A 20176-nucleotide genomic window follows, 5' to 3' on the forward strand; every position below is an offset into this window, starting at 1 on the left:
ATAATATGTTGAGGGCGTTGCACGCCTTCAATGCCTCTAATCATTGGCTTTATGCAATAAAATTTGTTCCCGAGCTTCAACTATCTTAAGGGAATCTTCGGGAATTCTAAACGGTTCGATCTTCCAGATATAATATGGAACAAAGATTAGCGGACAAGTTTGAACGTCCGAGATTCCAACGATTTTCTTTTTGACGTTTAAATTATCGATTTGGACAAAAACCAGTAAAAACATAAAACCAAGTGCACATGCATATTAAAAACAAAAGTTCCAAACCAAAAAATAATAATTTCTACCTCCCCATCTGTCTGTTTATCTGGTTTAGCTTTGTGGAAGTAGCAACAGAGATATTCGAAACACGCTTTTGTGTTTTTCTTCTTCCATGAAAAAAAACAACTTGTAGATATGACAAATGACAATGCATGGTCTAGCTGGATTGCTAAGGACAGGTTTTGATAATCTTAATCTAGCCGTTTAAACAACTGTGTATCTCATACACCGACATTGTAAATATGACAAAGAATAATGCATGAGTCTAGTTAGATTTGTATGGAAATTTTTTAACAATTTCAATCTAATTGTTAAAACACTGATGCATTTGGTACGTCTATATATTATTTGAAAAATGCCACCTACCTATGTTGAAACTGAGAGAAAAGAGCTTATTTAGGTTACGCCGCTGCTGCTTCACAAATCAAGAACTAAGTAGGCATGCAGGGTGACAATAAAGTGAAAGACATAGATGACAGTTTTTTCAGCATGAGACAAACAGCAGTATCTTTAGGAAATAATTGAGTTTCAACCAAACAGTCCCTAACCAATTAGGCTGGCCGAGGGCAATCCCGATGAATTTGATTGCCCTGCCTGTAACCAACAACCTCTGAAAAAATACCTTCTCCTTTTTATTTCTAAATTTCCAATGAGATAGAGAGACAGACTCGGACTGTGACAGAGTTTGTTAACCTAATTAGTACCTATATTAATATTGTAACCAATTAAAAAATGGAATAACTAAAGAATAGTTGGTCACTCTTCTTCACATTGTCATTGAGTGTGAACATAATTAACTTAATCCAATGACTTAATCAATCATTTGGTTTTTAATTAGGTTCATAATCCTTGATGCAGTTATTGTAAATAGCATTCGGGAGTAATTTTCCATCTCTCCTTGTTATAATGGTTAGTGATAACTTATATCTTATAAACTGAGTTTTTTACGCAACACAAAACCAATAAGAATTATAAGCGTAAGTCATTGAAGAACAGGTTTTGGAGCCCATAGAATTTGAGAGAAATCCCAAAAGTTAGATTATTGATTGAAATTTGGAAGTTGTCGTTTACATTGAGAGCCGACGCTTATACAGACATAAACTTAGCCTTGAAAAGGCTCAGGAGTCTTTGAAACAAACAATGACAATAATCAGACGTGAAACGAAAAGTTCAATTTTTATTGCAGAATTTAAATGCGTTTTTGGAAGCCTAAATTGCTTCGAATAACTAAAATTCCTTGTACTTCACAGCAAAGTGGTGAGTTTGAACCAAGACATCATTCTTTTTCCGAACATATGTCATAGGTCAAAACCGGAGCCTAAACACTAAATCTTGAAATCTCTACTACGTACCTTTGTTTTCATTCGCTCTTTTTTGTCTTCAATCCATTTCCCCATTTATTCTACATCATTTTTGTACTTACCTCATTCTTTCAATTTTTTTTTCTTTTCTAGCCGAATGATTGAATAAAACAAAGAATTAATAGACGAATAAAGAGAAAAAGTGCATAAAAAGAAACTAAGTATGCGCATAATTCGAGTGAAAATTAAATCACAAAACTAGTTTTTTTGCTTCAAAATCCCATGATTATTCTGGATTTCATGATACGAACTGCAAAGGAAAACTTTCCATTCATATAATTACAAAAAGATCCCATGATCATCTGATCTCTCCCTCATGCGCTATCAAAGAGGTAAAAAGTAAAAGCTCAACACTTTTTTGAAAGTCTTCTCATAGCTGCATAAACATGCCAAAACGGCAAAAGTCTCTTTCCTTTGTATCACTTCACATTGAGAGAGCTTTCACGTAACAAATAGACTACACAGTGGTAATTAACCTGCAAATTTGCAATGGGATTTCCAACATTAACATGATCCAATTGTCAAAAAATTTTAACACTCAAATTATAGCGTGTCCGAACTTAATCAAATAGGCTAGTATGCTTTCAACTCGACCTGAATTCAAGTTTCGCCTCGTAATTTAGATGAATTTTGTCTAGAAGAAATTCTCAAAGATTAGGTTTTGGATTTTGGAGAACAAAAAGTTTCAAACTTGAACGACCACAAGCTTCTTTCTCATAAGTAATAAAGCATCTCGTTTTCCAACATCCCAGTTGAAATACGAGGAAAAAACACCTATACACAAAAACCCACACTACCTAAAATTTTGAAGCATAAAATCCCACATTCTTAATTAGCTCCAAAATTTGAACAAAAAAGAGAGATACATGGAGAAAAACCACCCACCCAACCTCCAAATTTTCATGACTCAATCACATAATTAAGCAGAATATGGATTAATCAAGCCTAATTAATTAAGCTAAACTCTGAGCAAATAAATGCTAAGCTCAGGACATCCAGAGCCATCAGGGTTCATCATGTAAAATGCCTCAGAGTCCTTGGACCCCGCAACCCTCTCAAACTTTGCTCTCATGTACATGAGCTCCCCCTCCGCCCCAACGCCGTCGTCACTCGCCGGCAGAACTCCCGCCCCCATTGAAATTGCCTCCAGAGCTTTCAGCACCTTCCACTCCTCACCGCCGCACTCCCGCTTCATAGCAAAGCCGCATTTCTTCCCGTTGCAGTAAGTCCTCCACAGCGGCTCCTCCAGCAACTTCAAACCCTTCTTCTCCGCTTTCTTCTCCGTCTCCAGCGCCACCCGCACCAACCCAGATGCCATTTCTCGCACCAGAACGCTCGTCGGCGTCGCCAGCTCGATCAGGAAGGCTGGCGGCGACTTGGGTTCGTCTTGAAATGCCAAATGAACATGTCCGCGGCGGTAGCCGAACAGAGTGCCCATCACTCTGCGGCCGAGGACGGGGTGGTGAGAGCGGTGGCTCTTCCCAAACACCGTGAGAGCTGAGCGGAGCTTAGAGACAGACATCAAAGAGTGTTTCTTTGGTGGGATTACTGCAATTTCTGCCGGGATGACTGGGATTCTGAGCTCCTCGTGATCATCTTTCTCCGATGATTCCTCGGAGAAATGTGAGTAGCTGAAGTTTAGTATTCCCTGGTCGTCTTCCTCCTCGTCCTCGGATTTCTTTTTCCAGTGGAAGTACCTCCTGGAGAAAGAGAAAGATGAGTCGTGAGGAGTCTTTGTTGCCATGATTGTCCTCATCTGGGAAGTTTTGGAAGAGAGTAGAGAAACAGGGGAACACTGATAAATTGGGTTGGTTTGACTCAGAACTCAGAGGGAGTGATGGGAGAGAAGAGGAGAGTAAAAAAGATGGAAGATTTTGATTGTGTTGTGTGTGTTTTTATTGTTTGCTCTTAACACCTTTTGTCATAATCTTCGGCTAACTTTAGAAAATCCTGACAAAAAGAAGGTGAGCAGCCCCTACCTACTACAACTGGAAGGAAATATGAGAGAGAGAGAGAGAGAGAGAGAGAGAGAGAGAGAAGAACTGGTGAAAAGTGAATTTGGAGAGGGATGGAAATAGACAATTGATGAAAAGATGATTGATTTAAGAGTGTTTTAACGAAAAACTCACGGTACTATTCATTTTAACGAAAAATCATATTTTTACACTAAAAAGTCAATCCTAATACTATTCATTTTACCATTTATTTTGTCTTTATCATTTAAAACTCAACATTTTCAAACCATTTTCATTAGTTTTCTTTTTATTTAATTTGATGGGGGAAGCGGAGGAGACAAAGCCTTGTGCTAATTCGTGTTTGAGTGGGTTGGAAATTTAAAGTTTGATATCAAATTAAGAGAATATAATGTAAAATTTGAGTTTTATGTGAAAATTTTCAGTTTTTAAGTGTGATTTATGAATTTTGTGAGTTTGATTCTTATAAATTAGTGTCACAAGAATCAAGCTTAAGCTGTCTTAAACCTATTTGACAATCAAATTTGCACAATTCTTATGAAATATTATCATTACTTGTCACATGCAGATCTTAATTTAGCACTTAGATATATAAAGTATATTGTTATATTAAAAAATAAAAAGGTTTCTACACACGTTTTAAACTGCAAATGCTCTACAACGCCTACATTGTGCATAAAATCAAGTGCATTTTTACTCATCACCTTATTAATTATTGTTAGATGAAATTAAGTTTCAAAATTCGTATAACAAATAAATAGAGAGAAATGCGAAGACAACTATGAAAACTCTCTATAGATTATCTGTTACTTTATAAAACGAGTTTATAAAATATTTCACTTTTAGAAAGTTCCATATCGTTTCTGTTAAATCGAAATTCATCCAACAGGTTATGCAGCAAAAGTTGTTCCCATGAAATAAGGGGTGTGTGAATGTACGTGCGTGGCATGGGTAGACATGGAAAGGGAGGCTTGACTGACTCTCATTGGAAACGGTAAATAAATTAAAGCCACATGCCTTTTAGTCCTTTCACGTCCCTACAACAAGCAACAATGCAACAGCACAGCTGCACATGGACCCAGGAGCCACCCTTAGCCACCGTAATCTTTAGTGTTCCAATCGGTGGTGGATTGTTTGGCTTCTCATTTCTATACTTTTTTCATACTATTCTATTATGTGTGGTCACGGTTAATTCACATCAACATTTTATATTAATTTTTTATATAAATTATAAAACAAAAGTAATAAGAATATAAAATATTAACGTGGTTTAACCGTGACCACACAAATAGAAGGGCATGAGAGAGAGTATAAAAATGGGAGGGCAGACCTCTGTTCCAATTTGTTATCTACCATTTTCCTTTATTTTTATGGTTTGCATCTGAATTTGTTTTAGTTTAGGATACTGCAAGGGAGACTAAAACTTTAAATCAATTTTTGTAAAGTAAATGATATGGTTATTAATGATTGAATTATTACTTAAGTGTTGATTCACATACTTATTTTCTATTGATAGCACATCATTTATTTACAAATTTGATCTCTTTAACATTAACCTTTCGTTTATCCCTTGTTCAATTAAATGATTGGTCTGATAGTTGCAAATATTGTGCAAAAGCAGTAGTTTTATTAGATTCAAAAGCTGCTAGTTTTTTGCCATCTTCAAATTTTGGATTATCTTTCACCTTCCGTTAATCCTCAAATTTGAAGGAGCATTATTCTTTTAAGCATTAAGCATTATTGCTCATGCATAAGGGGGACTCTCTTATGCATCATCTTATAGGGTTTGTTAAAACTTAGAAATGTCAAGAGGATTCTCTTAAAAGTGAAATCTTTATGGATTCTTTATCATCTCATATTTTTGATACAAAGTTTTACACCATTAGCATGAAAATTGACGTTAAATTATGAGTTGACAAAGAATCTATAAAGAGTTTCACTTTCAGAGAGCCCCTTAGCATGGAGGAGATTCTCTACCCTTCTATTCACATTCCCTTCCATCCCCTCCTCTCACACATTACTTTTTGTCTTATTATCTCTACAAAAAAAATCAATATAAAATGTTGATGTGGCTTAACCGTGACCGTTCAAATAGGAAGATATAAAAGAATAGAGAAATTAGAAGGGTAAAGAATCCTCCTCCCCTTAGCATACCCATCCTCCTCCCCTTAGCATACCCTTCTCTATAACTTGACAGAAGTCCACATTTGAGTATATACTATTTCACACTAGAGCACTAGGCCTAATTATCCAATCATGATGGCTAATCACATTGAGCCAATAAACTTCTTTCTGCCAAACAATATGCTAGATTGGCTACTTATTACCATCATTAACAACTACCTAATTTGGTTGAATAGTTTTAATTTGGAAGATCCCTAGGTAAGAGGCCAACTTAGAATTTTGTCACACACCATGAACATGTGAAGTTGGACTGTCTATTATTTAGGTCAGAACTGGTTGAACTCTGGGGCAGCATCCTAAAGGCCACCAATCCACAGAAATTTTATAAATTGACCGACCAAATATTGTCACGGATAACCTAACAATGATCCGCACCAACAACTTGAAGTTAAACAATAACAGATTTAGTATTTTAGATATAACCACTGCTTACATAGTTAATATTTTTGTTAGCTCGTCATCATACTATGCAAGTGTCTCTCTATTACAGTGGTGGATAAGAGTATTCCCTTACATCACGCCGTGTATTCGAATCTTGTTGGCTTCCTAATTTAACATATAATCTAACAAATCTATTACTTGACCCAAAAAATAAAAAAGGCATCATGCTATTAGCATAATCTATGAAAAATTATATGTTTAATAGTACAATATATGGATGTCCAAACAATCTGTACTTAAAAGTAAAACATTCTGTTACATTGAGAAAGGTAACACAAGAAGAACTCGAAATGCAATATTGTTAACCAAACAAAAACAAACTTCATCATAATCCACAATATAAGACCAAGGTATTGTTTAAAACTGATAATAGGATGATCAAAATCACTTACGAGAAGAAGCAACTATTATGTGCTTATTTATAAAGTCATTTTAAGTAATTTTGTTGGAGAAGCACATGAGACATCTTCAAATGATCTTCTATCTGGTTTTTTTTGTGAAGCATATATATGGGAGGGTTTGAGGAAAAATAAGAAATCGAAATATCCGTTGATATGTTATCCAACAGAAGTCATACCTGGTAGAGTACAAAGGTGGTTTTATCATGAACGTGCCATTCATAATCATCAGCGCAGTGTATAACTAAGGGAATAGTGTCCTTAACCCACACACGGTTGTCGTAGTCCTTCAAAATCCACAACTCAAATGACCTCTCATGTCTAAACCTCTCCTGTTCAAACGGCTTATTTCCGTACACCGCCACACGTCACATCCTCCCACATCACCTACGCCCTTAGCGGTAAAGCAATTAGGAATTTAGGAGATCCAATGCAACGATCTGGCAAGGGGATCACTCTGAATTTCTCATCTTCAACACCAAACGCCACTATAATGTTTTTCTTCTTATGCATGGCACCGTGGAGGCACTACACACTTTTCTCAAACGGGCAATATCTAGAATGTCAAGGTTAACGTGCAATGGGCTGCCCTGCATGATGGATTCCTGCCCAATGTGAAAATACTTAATATTAACCTATCTTCGAGCTTGGAATGATACACAACTTCGATAACCTTGTACACGCTTGTTGCAGTACTGGAAGTACACTCTCTAGTGCTTAGATTAAATATAACAGCATCCTTAGAAGAAGAGCAGAACAAGCCGTGGATACTCACGTCAAAGAAAGAGTATCTAGTTGAATATCAGAGTACGCAACAAACAAACGAACTAACTGAATATAAAACTTTATTAAATGGAATTGCGAAGAAGGCTACATGAACCGAAGAGATATATCTTGACTGACTTATTGAAATTAACTAATACAAGCACTACTATATATAGTGAAAACTAAAGTAAAACTCTAATCCTTAACGGGTAAGAAAGTCTAATATCCTTTGGCCACAAGAAAATCATAAACAATAATAAAATAATAACTAATTTTCCAACATATCCAGCATATGGAATAATGTCTGCAAGTGGGGTGACAGGTACTGGATTCATGCTTTGTTTCATCTATCTTTTAGGAGAAGTACTTCCGCGCCAGCGGCCTACATTTATAGAAGAAGAGGTTGGTAGTGTTTTCTTTTGTTGTCGTAGTGAAAGTTCCAGTGAGTGGTCGCAAAGGAAGGGTTTCGGATGTGGGAAAACCAAGACTTGCATACGCACTTAAAGCGGATCATCGGTGACTTAATTGGTAGCCTGGGGAGTACGTGATTGCATACGATGTAGCTTGGAAGCACTGGCTCACCAACCTCCATATCACAGTCGGTGGGGAAAGAAAAATTTACAAGAGAAAGAAAAAATTTACAAGAAAAATTTACTACTGTAGGGGTTAGACCTAAATCCAACTTGGTTTCGGATTTGAACTTCGCTAGGAAAGGAAAGAGGTTTTACTTGTACTACGAGGACTCCTCTAAATTAGGGTAGGATATGGGGCTGGTGCTTTGGGCTACAAAAGGCCTAAGGCCCAAACAAACAAAGACTTGAGTAGGATACGACCCAGGGATATATATGAAAAAGGAAATAACACGGACACGACCGAAAAAGAAATGGAAATACAACAGCAAGCAAAAGAGGAGTGTGGTTTGATTTTTTTTTTTTTAGGGTAAATTACACAGAATTACCTTAACTATTGATCATTAACAATTTCATACCTCGTCTTTAAAAAGTTTCAATATCATACCGTATTTTCAAAATTGTTGCAATGTCATACATTTCGTCAGTTGTCTATCAATTCATCTGTTAAATGCTGACGTGGCTTGTGACGTGTCACACTTTCTATTAAAAAACTAATAAAATATTATTAAAAACTAAAATAAAAAAATCATTTAATATTTTTTAAATATTAAAATAATAATTAATTAAAGAAAAGTTATTTATATAAAAAAAACAAAAAACAAAAAACCCCAAGTTCGTCTTCCCCCCACCCCTGCAACCCAGAAAGAATGAAGAGCAAAAAAAAAAGACAAAAAAAAATCATCTTCATCTTCCCCAACCCACCCCTTTCTTCCCCCTCTCATCTTCCATGTCCCTCCTCCTCTGCACCCACCCTTGCACCCTCCTCTACACACCCCACCCCTTAAATCCACACCCATTCCCCCCATTTTCTCCGTGCCCAATTTCTCCACCCGCGGAATCGGCGGAAAACGGGATTTGGGTTGCATGGAAAAGTGGGGTCGGGGAAGATAAAGATGGTTTTTTTTTTTTAATTTTTCTGGGTTGCAGGTAGTGGGTACGGAGGAGGAGGGAAGGGGAAGACGGGAGGAGGAAGAAAGGGGTGGGTTGCAAGGAAAGGAGGGTTGGGGAAGATGAGGATGGGTTTTTTTTTTTTTCCCTTCTTTCTTTCTGGGTTGAAGGGGGTGGGGGCGGGGGCAAAGACGAACTTGGGGTTTTTTTTTTAAATAAATAACTTTTATTTAATTAATTATTATTTTAATATTTAAAAATATTACATGATTTTTTTGTAGTTTTTAATAATATTTTATTAGTTTTTTTAATAGAAAGTGTGCTACGTCATAAGTCACGTCATCATTTAACAGAGGAATTGACAGACAACTGACGAAAAGTATGACATTGCAACAAATTCGAAGATACGGTATGACATTGAAACTTTTTAAAGACGAGGTATAAAACTGTTAATGACCTAATAGTTGAGGTAGTTCTGTGTAATTTACCCTTATTTTTAAATAAGACCAAAATTGTGTGTGCGTGGGTTTTTTTTTTTTTTTTTTAAAATTTTAAAAAATGCCTTACACATTACTTATTAAATCATTGTGTAGTTACGGTATTAGTCTATCTAATCATTATTTGGCTAGAGTATAATTTTTTTGCACTCAAGTTTAAATTCACCTCGATAAGTCAAAGTAATTTAAAATCTTACAAGCATTTAAAAAGAAAAAAAATCATATAGTAATAAAATTGGTACAAAAACATAATCTCTCTAACATTACCATTTCAACTTACCATATATTTGTTTGCAGTTGACAAATTTCCATCCTACGTCAACATGAGGTCCTGATACCAACGGTACTTGTTTTTCCATTTGCTTATGATTGCCATGCATGTTCGTACTTTATGGAAGAAGTCAAACCTGGCTAAACACGTCGGCACAGCCGCAAATATTACGTTTGGTCAACCACATATTTTTTTATCTAAATCAAATTCTCTGTAAAATGTAAGTACTTTGGAGAATAGAAGGACTTGGTTAACTACCTAGGGTCCCAATTCATTAATATATATACACACACACACACATACATGTGTGTGTGATCTATTTCCAAATTTTGCTAATTATTTTATCATTTACCATACTATTTTAAGAGAAACGAATATCAACACCACATGCAAGTTAATTAGAACCTGCAGCATTCTCAATTCTCAAACATGAGAAAGCATTTTTATTGAGGTAATCAAATTAATGGTATAAATTTTGGGGACAAAGTACTTATAATGCATGCATGCATGCAGAACGACCAGTGCTCATGCATCAAAAGGATTAAATCCGGAATCTACAGCATTCTGCAAAGGGCGAAAGAGTGGTTTGGGTAGATTATCCCACTCATACCAATCCCAACCATCGCACATGTCTGGCTCCACATTCTCGGGCTCTTGATCGGGACTTGCCAACATTGCTCGCACATAAATCCCTACGTAGTGGTACGGCTTGCCTTTGTCTTCGAATATGTTGTTTGTGACCTTCAGCACCTCTATCTTCTCGATGTCCAGCCCAGTTTCTTCCTTCACTTCTCTTGCAGCACACTCCCCAAAGCTCTCTCCTACGCAAACACAAAAATACAAATAATTGGACTTGTCAGTTTGGGTGTACATCCATTAGAGGGTTCGTTTGTAATTTGATATTTGATTTTGTGTGCCTAAGTAACTTAAATATTTACGGATAAACTAAGATAAAGAAAATAAAACCCTATCCAACACGTATTTACCGAATTCGAGGTGGCCACCAGGGAAGGAAAAGGTGGAGTCGCCAAGAGAGGAACGGCGGCGCCCCAACATCACCGTCTTCCCTTTCAACAAACACACCACCACTGCCACTTTCGGCACCGCTCCCTGTATTGTTCCGTTAACCATGTTTTGATCTCAAACTTAATTTGTGTTATAGTTTGTGGTGGATGTAGCCTCACTGCCAACCCTTATATATAGATAGACGGAGTGCTCATGTTCAACCACTCTCTCCGGCCAATTAACAAGTTGAACTTTGAAAATGGACTTTTTTGTTCAAAACACCAGGCGATTATCATTTGTATTATTATTTTCTATCTCGACAATGACTTTTGACTTGACCGTTACCGTTACATTTACCTTTGAGTTTTTGACCATTATCATTTGTATTATTACTTTCTATCTCGACAATAATCCTTTAAAATGTCCTTATTTCTCACGTGTGAACTAAAATAGCAATGTTATTTACGTAGATCTATGTTGTAAATGACGTAAGACGTAGATAGGTACTCCAATCTTACTGCACTGTAATTATCCCAAAAAATACTTGCGTGTATATATGAGAGGAACTTTGACATATATATATATATATATATATAGATAAATGAGAGGAACTTTAATAAAGCTGTCAACATATCTTTTACACAAGAGCGGAGTCAAGAATTTTTAGTCAGGTGGGCTAACATTTTTATTTGTTTTTACTGCATAAGTTAACTTCCATTAGAAGACTGCAATGAATGACCAAACAAGACAATATTGTTCTACAAAAGGAAAAATTAACAGTATTGGACCAAATTGTGATGGTAAAATATATTATATATTTATAACATTGGACTCATATGGATCAAGGAATTTTGTTGCGTGATTAGTGGCTTGAACATTTCAATGTCAACACGGATGAGCTAGCAACGGCTAAACTGAATTAATTTGTCAAAAAACTAAAAGTTATATGAGATAAAATGAATTAGAGTATAAAACTCTTATGGGCTGGAGATCAATGACGGAACTACAATCAGACTAAGACGGACCCTAGGTTGGGAGAAAAGTTTGAGAAGTGCGGACTCTTTTAAAAATAAGACTCTTGATAAACTCTCTGTTACTTCATATTTTTTATACAATGTTTTATAATGTTGATAATTATAAATGGATGTTGTAGTTATTGACTCAGACGGACCCTAGGTCAGGAGAAAAGTTTGAGAAGTGTGGACTCTTTTAAAAATAAGACTCTTCATAAATTCTCTGCCACTTCCTGTTTTTTATACAACGTTTTATAATGTTGATAATTATAAATGGATGTTGTAGTTATCTACTCAGAAGGACCCTAGGTCATGAGAAGAGTTTGAGAAGTGCGGACTCTTTTAAAAATGAGATTCTTCATAAATTCTCTGTTACTTCATATTTTTGATACAATATTTTATAATATTGATAATTATAAATTGATGTTGTAGCTATCGGCTCTTATACATATATCCGTTGGATGCATGCCCAGGCTAATAACATTAGCTATTATTGTTGCATGATGGCTTTCGTCGTATGAGTTCCAGATAAAGTCAAAATTATTGTGGCATTAACTTTGGTTTGACCACATTTTTTCCAACTCCAACTTTCTCGAAGCCTTTACGACATTCAAATCTTTGCAAAGTGCTAGAAATGTCAATATATGCTAGTTGCTCATCTCATGACTTCCGAATTACATGGCAATGACATATCACACCCTTGTACAGTTGTACTTCCAAACGTGTGCGTATTTTTCAAGTTGGGGAGGGGTTGGGTTTACTCACCAAACTCAAACTTCCCTCAGTCTGACATGAACAGTAACCACCAAATAGTCAGGAATTGTATATCAACTATAAGCCAGTTCATTTTCTTAAGAACAAAATTTAGCTACTCAAAGATGAGTAGAAACTCTTACTTGAAATTTTTAGTGTTTTAATCACAGAGCTTTGTGCTTATGATTAGAACCGTTCATACTATAAATCATACTGTAAAGATCATCTTTGCAAAAAATAAATTAAAACTAAGGTTGTTTAGTCAATCTATTGTAGCAAATATATAGACTATTCGTAATGTTTTTACCAATACCGTTAATTTGTTTTTAAATAGTTTGATGACTAAATGACTTTATTTTTCATTGATTTTTTGCAAATACGATCTTTATAGGGTGATTTATAATATGAACGGTTCTGATTATAAACACGAAGTTCTATAAATTGACAACGAACAATTTTGAGAAATTTTAAGTAGGAGTTCTTACTCATCTTTGAGTAGCTAAGGAACAAATATCAACAATAGAAACTGTCATATTAGCATTAATTTAGAAATTAGATTTCATTCAAATAACAAATTAAGTGGTGATATATGGAGGCATAGTGTTATAAATTAAACTACATATATACTCACCTCCACCTCTAGACTAAGATATTATTGTAGTTCTTCTGTTATCAATATCAGCACGCAATGGCACTGTTGTTGCATTAGTGGCTTGCATAGTATGAACACAGGAAAAAAGTCGAACTGTTGCTCAATAAACTTTTGTTAAATCGCATCCATATGTCACCTGTTTCTATTTAAATTGAATTAAACTCTCGAACCCTTCCTGTACTAGTTAAAATTTTAATAAAATATACACATTAATGGTTAGAATGTAAGTATCCAATTCGAAACAAATCAATTGAAAATCGGTGGAGAGGTACAAGAATTTCATGAAGCACTTATGCAAGGTTTCCAATTTCAATGTTGGATATACTCTCAACAATACTAGTTCAATAGATAGAAAATGAAGATTGAGTATGATGTTGCTCGATAGAAAATGGAGTATCATATTGCTCGGTGAAGTTTCCTTCCGTATATTCAAAGAAGAGTTTTGATGTAGAACAAACTCTTGTATAACAAATTGATAATACAAGTGATAAATACATCAATACAAACTTACAAAATTCAGACAATAGAAAAGCTAGGGTTAAACGGCATCTTTGAAGGAGTCAAGAGATTCTTGCGGAAACTGTTTGGAAGATGAAATGTTTGAATTTCCTCTTGGCGGGCTGGATAGTTCAACTTTATCATCAATTACTTGTATCAAATTTACAAAAAAAAAAAAAAAAAAGAAAAAAAAAAAGAAAAGAAATGTAACACAGTTTTTTAAGAAAACTGAAAACTAAAATTGGTAACGAAAACAAGATGAAGTTTCCCTATTTATCTGATGTGTTGTTCCTTTCTATGGATATGGTCCAAGCTTTAACGACGAGTTTGCATTATCAGATACAATATTGATACATAAAACATGTATTACAACACGAGTAAACTGAAACACCACGTGATAGTGTGTCATACATGTATTAGAAGTTAATGGTTAGGATCTACCATTAACTTCTAATACATGTTTGACACACTATCACATGGTGTTTCAGTTTGCCCCTGTTGTGATACATGTTCCATGTATATCAATATTGTATATGATAATGCAAACACGTCGTCATAGCTTGGACCATGACATAATGAAATATGGATGTGGTTTAACAAAAGTCTATTGAGCAACAGTTTTGACCTTTTTCCTGAGTTCATACTATGCAAGTCAATAATGCAACAACAATATTGTCATGGCAAATAATTTTTGAGTTTGAAAGTATTTTTAAAATACTTGAAAGCACTTTAGAGAATCATCAAAGTGCTTACATTTGGTTTTAAAAACATTTCCACTAAAAATACTTTTACTCATTTTAAATATACTTCCAAACTAACCCTTAGTCTTTTAAACGTAAACGAGGAGCCCGGTGTGGTATACAGTTTAATTTATAACACCATGCCTCCATATCACCATTTAATTTGTTATTTGAGTGAAATCTAATTTATAAATTATTACTAATCTGGCAGTCTTAAATATAGTTTCTTAGATTTTCTGTCGGATCTCGTTTTCTACCCAGCTATCAACTCAGATATCATGATATTAAATAAGACCATGTAATTAAGATTAAATAGGGACAAAGAAAATAGTGACCCTAGATATTGCTTAGCATTCATATTTAGTCAATTCACATGTGGAGAAGTGTTATATACAATGTGGTAAAGCAAAAATCAGTAATGAATTGGAGAAAAACTTGTGTGGGGCTTGGCTTTCCATTGGATTTCGTTGAGTGACACTACAATCCACTCAAAACTCGCCACGTGGCAAGTCTTAAATATAATCTTTTCTCATTCTTTTATATTTAAAATTCTTATAATCATTTTACATGAGCAGGAAACCATGGAGGTATGAGAGATAAACTCAATTGTGTTCACTCTTTTATGACTTTCTTCGGTTGCTTCATAGATAGTAACTCCTTCATTACTAACTTCTCTTAACCTTACTATCAAACAACTCATATACTCAATTTCAAAGAACTTGAATAGTTTATTGGTGTACACCTCAACTACATGACATAAAATTTCACTAATTACTTTGAGACGAGGCATACCTTGTTTGCAGCGAAAATCTTCTTACAACTTTGTCAAACCCATGTCTTCTAGCTTTTTCTCATAGTGATGCACAAACTCAATAATAATACTTGTTGTCTTTGTACACATTTGATGGAAAACATTATTTGTACTCTCAACTCTTTGAGTGGATTTCATCTTTGCAGAGAAACTGAGACAGTATCTAAGCTAAAATGGCAATGTTATGTAATTAAGTAGATCCATGCTGTAAGGCTTGCATACGTGCTTCGTGAAATTCTTATACCTCTTCACCTATTTTCTATTGATTTGTTTCGAATTGGATACTAACATTCTAACTACTAATGCGTATAAATTATTAATATTTTAAATAGTTTAACTTAGAAGGGGTGAATAGTTTCCACATGAAGGATTTGAGAAGGTTTAGTTCAAGTTAAATAGAAACACATGACATAAGGATGTGGTTTAACGGAAGTTTATTGAGCAAGAGTTTTGACTTTTTTCCTGAGTTCATACTGTGCAAACCAATCATGCAACAATAATGCCAATCCAAACAATATTGAGCAAGAGTATAGTGATATTGAATCATTGATAGCAGAAGGACTACAATAATATCTATTCGATTGAGATATTTTCTTGTATATATGAGAGAAATTTTAATAGAGTTGTATACATGCAAGTATTTTTATTTAAAAAAAATATTTGCGTGTATATATGAGAGAAACTTTAATAAAGTTGTCAACACATCTTTTACATAAAATGAAGCCAGAATTTTCTTTTTTTGGTAATGTGGGCTAATATTTTTATTTATTTATACTGCATAAGTTATCCGTCCATGAGAAGACTCCAATGACCAAACAAGATAATATTGTTGTACAAAAAGGAAAAAAATATAACGGTATTGGACCAACTTATGATGGTAAAGACCGAAAAATATAACATTGGACTCAAACGGATCAAGGGAGTTTGTTGTATTATTAATGGCATTGAGCTTTTCAATGTGAACACTAGCGGTGGCTAAACTGAATTAATTTGTCAAAAAATTGAAAAGTTATGTGAGATAAAATGAATTGGAAAATGTTAGAGATATCAAATTTTTAAATCAAAATTTGTAAATCAAATAATGTGGATGTTGATGATTGGATTATTAATTAAGTGTTGATTAATGTGCTTATTTTTTATTGGTGACATATCATTTGATTTGCAAATTTCGTTTAAAATTTTGATCTCCCTAGTATTATCCAAATGAATTAGAGTATAAAACTCTCCTAAGCTAGAGCCAAGTGTAGCCCCTTACCTAGCTCCGTCCTTGCCTTCACATTAGTTAAGTTCAACTTGGAGTAAAATGAGATTAAAATACAATATTTACATTTATATAAATGAGAAAAAAATTTAGTAAAACTATCAATATATCTTCGACGTCGGTTAAGTCAATGAAACAAAAATATAGAAAGTCGTATGTATATTTATGAAAAATACTAATTGGAGGGCTATGGACTTGGACATGAATAGACATTTAATGGTTAACGCCTCAAGTCTTCATGCATAAAAAAAAAAATAATAAATAAAATAAAATCTCCATGCATGTTGGAGTTGGGCAGCCCCTATAACCAAAAGACTGGACCAGCGCCAATCGGGGTCAATTCTGGAGGGCACAAATTAAGACTGAGATAATCCTCCTTTGCATTTTAGGTAGAAGTATAAGACCGTTTACATTTTTGAATATCGAAATCATGTTGATATGATTTAATGGGTTGATATGATTGACTGAGAGAAGAGATCTTAGTTAATTAATACTTAGGTCGAAACCAAAGGCGGAACTACAGTCAGACTAAGGCGGACTGTACATAGGCCTGGGGAGAAGTTTGGAAAATTAAGAAGTTAATACTAAGTTCTACACGCCCTAACCATTTTGCAGGAATTAGCCTACCCCTCTACTCAAAATTCTCCGAAAATGGAAGCTAGTCAACCTCCTCCATGGCTAACACATTGAAGCTTTCTTGTTAAAAAGAAAGAGTAAATTGTAGCAATGGTCTCTCAACTAAAAATTCATTACCATTGGTCCCTTAACTCATCAAAATGTGTAGCTATGGTCCTTTTTATCAACTTTGTCAGAATTTTATCAAAATAAGTTATGTTGGAAGGACCATTATTACAAATGGGGTCTCTTAACTCATTAAAACGTGTAGCTATGATCATTTTCATCAACTTCGTCAAAATTTTATTAAAATGAGTTATGTTGGAATGACCATTGCTACAATTGGGTTAAAGTTGAGGGACAATTTCTCCAGTTGGATTAAAGTTAAGAGACTAATGGTAATGAATTTTTAGTTGAGTGATCATAGCTGCACGTTTTGATGAGTTGAGGGACCAATGATAAGGAATTTTTAGTTGATGGACTATTGCTCCAATTGAGTTAAAGTTAATGGATCATTGCTACAATTTACTCAAAAAGAAAAGAAGAGAACAAACATATACCCTTGCAGGAAAGGAAAAATATTAGCCCACTCTTAAAAAATACCTAGTTATGCCCTCGTTGGAAACTTGCTACTATCTGAGCTAGAAAAAAACAAAGATGTAAGTGCAAAGTTTAACGTTACAAATATGTAATGTTCTATATTAATTATTGAAAAATGAATTCTGAACACATTTTTTTCTTCTTTTTGCACATTATGTTCATTGTCGATAACTATAAGATATATATTTTTTAACATACATACGTAGGAATTAGGATGCATGCATGGCCAGGCTAATAACATTAGCTATTATTGTTGCATGATGGCTTTCATCGTATGAGTTCCAGATAAAGTCAAATTATTGTGGCATTAGCTTTAGTTTGGCCACATTTTATCCAAATCAAACTTTATCGAAGCCTTTACGATATTCAAATCTTTGGAGAGTTCTGAAAATTTCAATATTGGCTAGTTGCTCATCTCACAACGTCTGAATTACATGGCAATGACATATCACATCACACCCTTGTACTTCCAAACGTGTGTGTCTTTTTCAAGTTGGGGAGGGGGTTGGGTTTGCTTACCAAACTCAAACATCCCTTAGTCTCTTGACAAGATAAGTAAAACCGCCAAATAATCAGGATTTGTGTATCAACGGTAAGCCAATTAATTTTCTTCATTATCATTAAAAAAAATTACAAAAATTCATTTGAACCCTAAATAGTTTAATCAGTTATATGTACCAAATGAATGGATAGCTCATCATGAATTACTTGATACCAACATCATCAATCTGCCCAATACATCTAAATGAGAATTGATAAGATACACAGCTTCCATGACGAATTTTTCGTTGGAGTGTTAAACCAGGTGATGCACCTCATGGAGGAAATGAAAGCATTTCCTAAAGTTAATGAGGATTATTTGGAAAATACACTATTCTAATTATAAAATTTATCCCAGTTTTTCTTGATCATCAATGAATTTTTCCAAAGCCCCATAATCAATTCCAATTTTCTTTAAGTAAAAACATACTTTCGAGAATTATTAATTACCATTTAATCAAGAAACCAATATCAACAGTACAAATTGTCTAACGAACCTTACGTGAGCTTGTAAGTAAGTTGGGCTACGTTCATATTAATTAGGGCTGGTTTGGTATTACTGTGCTTTGAAAAAAAACTACTTTCTACTGTGCTGTGAGAATAAATAGCTGTGAAATAAAGCAGCAGAGTGTTTGGTAAACTTTTTTGTAAAAGTGCTTTTGAAAAAAAAAAAAAAAGCAATATTATAGTGTTTGGTAAACTTTTATGTAAAACAGATGTGAAAAAAAGCCGGTTTTTCGAAGCTGAGTTTTGCAGCTTCTTGTTTTTGGCTTTCTTTCACCCAAAACTATGAAAAAAAACTAAAGCTGAATGTTTACCAAACACAAAAACAGCTCCAAGTTTTTTTTTATACTAGTTTTTTTTCAGAATCACCTTAGTACCAAACGAGGCCTTACTAATTGATTTTACAGTAAAACCCTCAACTTCCTTCAATTATATAATAACATCCCAATACTAATTCGGAGCAGCCTCTCTAACATGAGATTTGGATAGCATATTTATTCACGCATACATAGATTAATTAGTTCTTTTCTCTTTAACAGAATTAAAACGCCCTGGAGGAATTAGATCATGGACGGAAGGGATTAAATCCAGCCTGCACCGCCTTCTCCAAAGGCCAAAAAAGTGGTTTAGGAAGATTGTCCCACTCATACCAATCCCAACCATCGCACATGTTGGGCTCCATATTCTGGGGCTCTTGATCTTCATCTGCCAACACTGCTCTGGTCACAATCGCCACGTACTGGCACGGCTTCGCTTCCTCGAGGAACACATGGTTTGTGACAGTCAGCAGCTCTATATTCTTGATGTCCAAATCAGTTTCTTCCTTCAGTTCTCTTGCTGCACACTCCTCAAAGCTCTCACCTACACAAAACCATAAACCAAAATTGAATATCCCACATTAAAGCAGTAGATGTTGAAGATACACGAATTCACATCAAACAATTGACAGAATAAACTACAATATACAACAAATAGTCATTTCTAATACTATCACCACACATATCGTGTTGTGCAAGTGGCAGATGCAAACTGTGACACAATACTGTTGTGGTGTTGTGGAGGTATTCAAATGAAAAAAATGATTTACCAAACTCGAGGTGGCCGCTAGGAAGGGAAAACTTGGAGTCGCCAATGGAGGAACGACGGCGTCCTAACAGCACCTTCTTCCCTTTCAACAGGCACACTACCACCACAACTCTCGGGGCCACAATCCCGTTTGGCATGTTTAGTGTTTGCTCAACCATATATCTGTGTCTTAATTTGCACTGAATGTCGTAGCCTGCCTGCCTCACCTTCCACTTATAGTGGACTGCTCATTGCTAAATGAGTCAGTCAAACTACCCCAAAGAGGAAAACTTGGTCCAAAACCACGTCTATATGCCATTTCAGTACTTATTTTTTTAACACTTTTTCCACATGGTCTTACTTAATATTATGATATCTGAGTTGATAGCTGGGTAGAAAACGAGATCCGACGGAATATCGATGAATGAACAAATAATGA

The 20176-nt window shown here is 34.8% G+C and overlaps 3 protein-coding genes across 3 annotated transcripts; all 3 read right to left on the minus strand.

The window, feature by feature from the left end:
• Positions 1 to 2314: 2314 nt before the first annotated feature.
• Positions 2315 to 3630, minus strand: LOC137733034 (protein MIZU-KUSSEI 1). The gene has a single exon (XM_068472260.2). It carries the CDS (start codon positions 3385 to 3387, stop codon positions 2590 to 2592), a length of 798 nt encoding a protein of 265 aa, XP_068328361.1. The 5' UTR covers positions 3388 to 3630; the 3' UTR covers positions 2315 to 2589.
• A 6562-nt stretch (positions 3631 to 10192) lies between these two features.
• On the minus strand, positions 10193 to 10835 carry LOC137731296 (geranyl diphosphate phosphohydrolase-like). Its single transcript, XM_068470392.2, has 2 exons — positions 10667 to 10835; positions 10193 to 10501 (listed from the first exon to the last, which is right to left on the minus strand). Exons 1-2 carry the CDS (start codon positions 10809 to 10811, stop codon positions 10206 to 10208), a joined length of 441 nt encoding a protein of 146 aa, XP_068326493.1. The 5' UTR covers positions 10812 to 10835; the 3' UTR covers positions 10193 to 10205.
• Positions 10836 to 19152: 8317 nt separating this feature from the next.
• On the minus strand, positions 19153 to 19923 carry LOC137730614 (geranyl diphosphate phosphohydrolase-like). Its single transcript, XM_068469596.2, has 2 exons — positions 19760 to 19923; positions 19153 to 19533 (listed from the first exon to the last, which is right to left on the minus strand). The coding sequence occupies exons 1-2, from the start codon at positions 19914 to 19916 to the stop codon at positions 19238 to 19240; spliced, it is 453 nt and encodes a 150-aa protein (XP_068325697.1). The 5' UTR covers positions 19917 to 19923; the 3' UTR covers positions 19153 to 19237.
• Positions 19924 to 20176: the final 253 nt, after the last annotated feature.

This window comes from Pyrus communis, chromosome 16, assembly GCF_041283825.1.
Source record: "Pyrus communis isolate YQ-2024b chromosome 16, ASM4128382v1, whole genome shotgun sequence".
NCBI lineage: Eukaryota > Viridiplantae > Streptophyta > Magnoliopsida > Rosales > Rosaceae > Pyrus > Pyrus communis.